The sequence below is a fragment of the Carya illinoinensis genome, chromosome 5, assembly GCF_018687715.1.
Source record: "Carya illinoinensis cultivar Pawnee chromosome 5, C.illinoinensisPawnee_v1, whole genome shotgun sequence".
In the NCBI taxonomy this organism is placed as follows: domain Eukaryota; kingdom Viridiplantae; phylum Streptophyta; class Magnoliopsida; order Fagales; family Juglandaceae; genus Carya; species Carya illinoinensis.
In genome coordinates this window covers 43,325,833-43,334,046 of record NC_056756.1, presented here as the reverse complement: position 1 = coordinate 43,334,046, position 8,214 = coordinate 43,325,833, and the positions used below count along the sequence as shown (strand labels likewise).

The window sequence follows — 8,214 nt, the reverse complement described above, 5'->3', positions numbered from 1 at the left end:
TGCATTTTTTTTTCCCCAAGCACGCACTATTATGGAGCCAACACGTCAACTATCTCTTAAAATGGAACGAATACCGTTTAGATACTTGATTAGTTTTATAATACAACATGAAAAATCTATACATTATGTTCCTTGTTTTGAAGTCCTTGTGTTCATATTCTATGCTCTTAGTTGTTAGAATTTGACCAAGAAAATTCAAGAAACAAAATGGTGTATGAAACCGTTTGGGTAACTAAACGAGGCATGTTGAAAGTTGCCCAATAAATAATTGATGAAGGACTTTACTGCCATTTAAATTGATTTAATACTTGGAATTGAATATAAGAAGATATTGATTAAAATAACTTTTTTTTAATAATCTTTTTTATAAGAATTTTAAGCACTAGATTACAAATCCTTTTAAATCCATCATCTAGTGGCATCCACAGTGACTGCAAGGAGCAAGAGAGCTAAGGTTTGGTATGAGCAAGAGGAGTTTAGAAGCTCCCAAAAAGAGAAGTAGGTCAAAAAGAGAAGAAAAGTGTACTGCACCAGAGTTTCGACCCCATCTGTGTGTAGGGTCAGGGGCAGCCCGGGCAGGACCACCTCTCTCTCTCTCTAGTCTCTACAGTCTACCCCACACACAGCCTGACTGTCTTTGACCTCTGCAGTAGAAAGCGAAAAAAATCCTTGGCCGAGTCCCAATGACCAATTTGGCTATTGGTATCACCCTCTCCCCACCCAAATGACATCATTACCCTCGCTTCCCAAAATCTCAGGAATCACACTTCCAGATACCAACAATTGGGTACCTGCCACGTTGATCATTATAGATTCCTCACATTTTGTAACTAGACAGTGAGGGCACCGATTTTATTTTATTTTTTTATATTTCTTTTGAAACTGAGTTCGATACAAAAAGAGAAAATAGCATAGTAAACAATTTCTGAATAATTAAAACAAAAATAGAAAGAGAAGGGAGAGGAGTAACTGAGTAAGCAAAGTGAGAAGAAACAAGAACGCCAGCGCATCTTTTATCGTGCTTTCTCTCCTTTTCATGTCTTTACTACTCTTGCTGCCCACTGCCTTCCTTTCACTGCAAAAGCAATACAATGACCCCATTTCCATCACCTAATAAGAGTTCCATTTTCCTTAATATATTTTATATAGACAGCAGACAGACAAGCGTGACCAACAGGATTAGAATTACCCCCCATGGGGCCTCGCTTGCAGGTTGTGTTATAACTCCCATATTTCCCTTTCTTTTTGAAAATATCTTCCACAAAAATAATTCATGGGAAAATGGAATTCCATAATCCATCCTTTCTATAAGACTGTACACTTATTCCATGTCTCCTCCCATTTTTTAATCTTCTCTCTGGGCAACATTTTACTGGCTTTCCCTATAGCCCTATTCTTTCCAATCTTCACATTCCTTGATTACCACAAAAATTTTAACCCAAAAAAATAAAAAGCAATTCAAAATCCAATACCTCCCCCACACCGCATGTACAAGTGCTTTACCCCCTTCAGAAGTAACAACACCACGGCTGTATCTTCAAAAATCAGCCACTACCTGCCCCCAACCCGCCAACTAGAGGTTGTCAGGTCATTGCCACCGCATAGCAGCGGCCTGGCTTCTGACCCATGCATTTGCTCCAACCGATGAAGAGCTCTTTATGATTCCCAGCCTTTTTTCTCTAGAAGGGTTCAGAATGAGATGGAGATTCTTCTCAATCCAACAGTACTGGTTCACCAACAACAATATTCTTCTCTGTGTGCTACCTGTCTTCTATAAAGATTCTCCCTATGAAATCCCGAAATCTCCTTGAGTAGAGCTTTGGATCAACAGCTGAAATCGAAGTTGGGTCGACTTGAAAAGATTTGTAGGCATGCTCAATCTTCTTGCTGATATCATAGCCCTGTAAAATGTCAATGATCCCAAAATAAAGGACTACTTCACAGCTCTCACCACTGCGTGAAGGGGTCAACCGGCTGATTCCACCAGGAGTATACTGATCGAAGTCACTCCTCCTGGCCATCCGCTCTGCTCTTGCAGGCATATTTGCTCCTAACCTGATCAAGGGCTTTCTGATACAGAAAATGTTTCATTTTCAATTCAGTAAACATGGTCCTTCCATATAATAAGCATGAAAATTTCATTTCATAACCAAACTAAATGCGTCAATAGACCAAAACAACCCATTTTATATTCTTAGGAACCCTCTAATCTCCCACATCCTCCTACATAAATATGGGTAATGCTAATCTTATCTAACGGAAAATACTTGGCTCAATCAGAAGTGATTTTAATCAAATTTATTTATTAGATAATCAGGGAATCAAGAAACAGAACGAGCAAGACTGATCGTCCATGGCAACAAAATTCATCAGCCATTCAATGACAATTCATTATCAAGCGCACAACTTATTTGAGAAAGTATGGACAATAATACCACTCTATATGCCCCATGTACAACTGTTGTCTACTGAACTTATCCCCACAGAATCACTAAGACAATCCAAGTCACTTTCAATGATTCCAACAAGCATGTTCAATCCATTAATGCAATAAAAATAAGACAAAGCTTAACAAAATCGCAAACTCCGATTGACAGTTTTTTTCAAATCATAACATTGAATAAGGCATACATTTATGATAATTTGAAAATGGTTTTTCAAAATTAACCTCGAGGATCTTCCAAAAGATTCCACAGCAACACTAAGTGATTAGAACAATCAACAAACTGAGAAAGCAACAGTTAAAAAAACATACCGGCCAGCTAAAATTCGATCCATGTTCTGTAGCTCTGCTTCCAGAAAGCGGCATCCTCGCATAAACTTTTCATTCTGATATGAATCCTTTTTGCCTGAAAAATGCGCACATCCACTTCAACATCCATATGATCTCCATAAATCCATTGATCAGTGAAATATATGACATGGAATTAATTGATTACCAGTGCGCAATACAAACGGTGATAACCCCATTTTTTCACATGTATTGTCATCGCGGAAGTGAAGACCAACCAAAAGACTGTAGTCCATGATTCCCTCCGCCTCCAAGAACTCACAATCACGATCGATTTGTCTGAACAAGGTTTCAAGCATGTTATGACACATGAAAGGACCAAATAGAGAAACCTGAGTGAATCAAATAGAGGAGATACCGGTACCCGGTTTGAACTTACTTGACGAGCTCTTGGTACCAACTTCGCTGGAGGCGAAAGACAAAATTAAGATCAAGGTCCTTGAGGGTTGTGGTTTCATCAATCTCACCCTCTGGCATATCTGTTGTGCGGCCATGAGAGGATCCCTTAAGGTCAAATCGTCTATGTATACGATACTCTGAGCAGAATAAATTGCCCATCACGATGAACCGAGTCTGCTTCCCAATCACATGACACGATCAGATAAACGTATAAATCAATTAATGCAATATACCAGAAATTATCTTGCAATGCGCACCTTCTGGCCACCAATTGGTTTGACACAATGCACCCCAAAGAATTTTGTCACCAGGGAATTGTCATACCGATAAACATGTTGGTAGTAACTTGGAAGCATCCTAAGAAGCACCTACAAAAAAGATTACCAAACTTTGAGACACAATCTAATTGTTCCTCCTCTCAGGAATCGTGCTTGGTGAAGAAAGTATAGCAGACCAAAAAAAAAGTTAATTTAAACTATGCCAATAATCTTTTGAATTGATTTTCATGTATTGGGTAAGTTTGAACTTTAGCAAGACAAATAAGTCAAAAGACGGGCAACAAACCTTGACTTCTGATTTCTTCACTGTTTTTATCATAAATCTATCATCCTGGGTAAGGTAAAAGAAGCTTCCGCTCTTCCCCGGTGAAGAAAGCTCTCGGAGGGCATCATTCCCACAAATAGCCATCATGTAGTCAGCAGGATCTACTTGGAATAACTCTCTCAAATGTCTGATATACGGCCCCAAAACAGAAATAGCTCATCACCAAGGCAGAAAAAAAGCAGTACAAGACATTCGAGCGAAATTGGGAAAGAGATTGACAAGCAAAATCAAGAACTACAAAAGGCAAATTAAACAATACCTAAACACCATGGGGCAGTAATCTTTCCACCGGAACTCTGTCGACTGATGGGGAGGCGTAATCTTCGATCCTTCGGGTGGAAACCTAGTCCAATACTTCTCCTTGGGATCGAAATCAGTACACTTAAGCTCATGCAACAAAGACGCGTGCTTTCCAACAGAATACCTAAGACAAACAATAAATTCAATACTCAACTTCAAAACCTATGAATGAACATAATAATAGAAACTAAATCGAACCCATAACCACAGCTCAACAAATTACCTAATTCCCAATTGAAGATTAAGCATCAAATCGTAATTCTTATGCCCCTTTGATATTGTCTGCCCAGGCTTTTTGGCCTCGCCTGTGAAACAGCACGGCCTCCGCGGAAACGGTCGAATCCCGTCCCGATCTAACCCCGTCCCGTTCCGATAAAACATGGAGGCCTCCACATTGTCGACTATATCGCAGGTGATATCCCCGGCTTCTCCATCTGATTCCCATATACAAATCCTTGGAAAACTCCGCTCTGTCAAGCTTCCTCTTGCGCCGTCCACGGATGACCTCTTCCGCATCGTTATCATCAAATTATCATCATCAAGAAAAGCGCAATTGCCAATGGCGCTTTTGAAGCATTGCTCTTTGCCATTTCCCGGATAGAACGTCCCATTCGGTAGCTGAATCTTAAGGTCTTTGTTCCAGCTACCGACATAGCAGCTGCCATCCGGCCAAGTGAAAACCCCGTTCCCCTTGGGAACGCCGTTGTCCCATTCGCCGTCGTAACGGTTCCCGTTGGCCCAAATCAGGATTCCCCGGCCAGAAATCACGCCGTTCTTCCATTCGCCCACGTATTCGTTCCCGTTCTTCCATACGTACCGACCTTGCCCGTCTTGTACGTTACGCTTCCAGTAGCCCTCGTAGTAGTCGCCGTTGGCGTAGCGCTTCTGGCCATAACCGTGCTTCCGATCAGAGCTCCAGGACCCTCGGTAGGAGTCGCCGTCAGCCCCGATAAAGGTCCCGAACCCCTCCATCCTACCCGACTTGAAGTCGCCCTCGTAGGTGGCGCCAGAGGGCCACGAGAATCTTCCTTTCCCCGAGGCTTTCCCTCTCCGCCACTCCCCCTCGTACATGCACCCGTCGGTCCACAGGTACTTCCCCGATCCGTGCGGCGCACTCCCCGTAAAGCTACCCTTGTAGAGATCGCCGTTTGGTAAGGCCTTCTCGACGGTCGACGGGGACGCGACTCCGGCGCTCGAGGTAGGCGAGGTCGTCAAGGTGGTCGGCGTCACTCTCCGCGAAGCGGCTTGGGATCTGCAACGGGCTACTCCGACTAGCTGAAGCGGTTTTTGGGTATCCTTCCCTAGCTTCTCCTCCTCTGATTTCTTCTTCTTGCTGCTGGAAACGATGTCGTTAAGCTCGTCACAGAATAGTGCCGCTTCACGCATTTTTGGGTGATTCATACAAGCCAAGCTCTCTCGCTTACCTCTATTAAGACCTATATACGAACTTTTTACAGCATTACCGGATTTCACTCTGTTTCTCCATCCAGGAAGGGAAGACTCGCTGGAGCGTGGAGTATTTCCCGGTAGTTTCTCTCCCCAGAACTTTCCCCTTTTTTCCTGTGATCTCTCTCTCTCGCAAACTCCCTTTAGTTTGTGCGTATAGAGAAGAGGTGGAAATCCTCCAAACATCCACAACAGTCACAGGAAAGAGAGAGAGAGGTACTGTGACTATATGTGTGTGAACACTAAATACGTGAACAAACCCGTAAAAAAAAGGGACGGTGTGAGAGAGAGAATGGCATTCATGAGCCGGCTTTGCCTATAGCCAACATGGTGCTACGACACAGAGAGTACAGAACCAGCTCGGCTTTTTAAATCTTATGACGAATATACCCTTCTCTTTTTGTTTTTTTTAGAATAATGTTATTCTATTTTTATAATCCCACCTCGATTGATATGAATAATTTAATAAATTGATTATTAAAATTAAAATTATTTATTATTTTTTTAATTTATCAATCAAATTAAACCTTTAATTTTCATTAAATCATGTTTACATATAAGAAGTATTCATCTCATCTTATTATTATAATATTTTTAAATTGTTTTATAAAATATAATAAATAATTTAATTTTAAAATATTATTATTATTAAAAAAATAATATTTTATTTAATTTTTAATTTTTATCTCAACTTATTTTATCTCATCTTAACTTTCTGTCTAATTAACATTTTAAGTTTTCTCATTTTTCTTTTTTTTCCATTCTCAAGAAATTTTATATATGATTGAAAAAACTTTAGTCGAATTATAGAGAATATGTATATAAATGATTGAAAAAATTATTAAATATTTCTATTTATCAATCAATCTATCAGACATTTGAGATGATAAGAGAATATGCTGAATAAATGATTAATTTTTAAAGAAAAATTAACGAAAACATGAAATGAAATTGTGATAAGAATGATAAAAGGCATTTCCTTTCAAAATAAAAAATAAAAAATAAAAGGCATTTCCCATTCTATTTTTATGGGTTACTCTCCCTCCTTTATTGAGTCATCTCCAAGCTCTGGTTTCATCGTGACGTGACGGAATTGCCTAGAAATTTCAACGTGTATATTATTACTACCTTTTTTACCTATTTGCCCTTTCTTCAAAAATAAAAATAAAAAACCTCACTTTGACGAAATTTATATTTAAATAAATTCACAAAATAATGTATAATAAGTTAAATTAATTTTATAAATAGAAAATTTCAAATCACATTAATTTAGAAATTTATTATTGTAAAACCCGCCTTTAATTACTATATTATTACTTATCAAAAGAGACTCAAGAAAGCAGCATATAAATAACTCTTTTAGAAAAATAGTAGAGTCTGTCATAACAAATATAATTTCACATGCAAAAATATATATATATATATATATATATATATAATTTATTATAATGATTATCAAATTTATCTAATTTTTTCAAAAAAATACTCTAGACTTTAATATTTTAAAATTATATAAATTATTTCTCATATTGACAGTACTATCATATAAATAATTCATTAAATAAAAATATAATTTATTATATAATAATTATTCTCTTGTAAAATTAGGCTGACGTGGTGGTGGTGGAGGATGAATGATAAACACATGGACTGGAGTTATCCTTGGGCATGGCCCACTTCGTGGCCCGAATCAAGTAGTGCGTCGTCCAATTAAGGTTTTTATGACTTTTGTGAATTCAGAGGTCGTGAATTCAAATGTGGAATTTTGATATTTATACGTATGTCTGAGAGGCTGTAGCGCCTAAAGACATCATTTTCCGGTTCTAAACAGTTGTAGGGTGGGTGCATTCTTTAAATATTTACTTTGTCATCCAAAGTGTCCGACACTGCTAATTTAGGTTGTTGACGTTATAAAACTTAGGTTACAAGTTTCATGTTCGACATTGGAAATTTCGAACCGCTTCTTCTTCGCATGTCCTTTACTTTCATATAAATATATATTTATTTTAAGGTCTTAGTTCATAATGATTTTTCCGTGTTATATTTTATTTTATGAAATAGTTATATGCCATGGGCGAGCCATGCTAAAGAAACTTGATGGTTATTAAAGCATGTACGTATGTATGTTCCTATTTGAACAAAGAAATGCTTTGTATGGTTGTTATCAAGTAATTGTTTTGAGTGTTGGTTATGTGTGGTTGCAATCATGTATTTGTTATGAGTGTCGCACCACCTATCAGAGTCTTTAATCTTTGATAATATCATTTAATTCGATCAAAGTTTTTTTCTAAATTTGATTGAAGGAAAGTTTCTCCAGTCTATTTAAAAAATAGTATTGTTACGGGAAGGTCCCATATATTGCACGAAATGCACGAATAGTGCCAAGGTGGATAAGTACAAGAAAAATAAAACAAAACAAAACAATACTAGGTCAAAATAGAAGTTTTTTTTTTTATGAATTTTTACTTTTCTCTCTCCTTTGTATATATCGCTCTTTCATCCTCCCACCCAGATTCACGAAAATAAATAAATAAAACTTCTCCTGCACTAATGATTTGTCTATCCTCCTGCAGCATTTCACGCGTCCAATAGAAGATAATCACTTATCATAGGTATATATGTAATTAGAGATTGAGATGATTTATGATCACTTGAAAGAAAATAGAAAGGAGCAA

The 8,214-nt window shown here is 37.9% G+C and overlaps 1 protein-coding gene across 1 annotated transcript; it reads right to left on the bottom strand.

The window, feature by feature from the left end:
* Positions 1 to 838: 838 nt before the first annotated feature.
* LOC122309314 (phosphatidylinositol 4-phosphate 5-kinase 1) lies at positions 839 to 5,839 on the bottom strand. Its single transcript, XM_043122767.1, has 8 exons — positions 4,317 to 5,839; positions 4,053 to 4,217; positions 3,755 to 3,920; positions 3,448 to 3,558; positions 3,171 to 3,364; positions 2,940 to 3,070; positions 2,756 to 2,849; positions 839 to 2,070 (listed from the first exon to the last, which is right to left on the bottom strand). Exons 1-8 carry the CDS (start codon positions 5,723 to 5,725, stop codon positions 1,761 to 1,763), a joined length of 2,580 nt encoding a protein of 859 aa, XP_042978701.1. The 5' UTR covers positions 5,726 to 5,839; the 3' UTR covers positions 839 to 1,760.
* Positions 5,840 to 8,214: the final 2,375 nt, after the last annotated feature.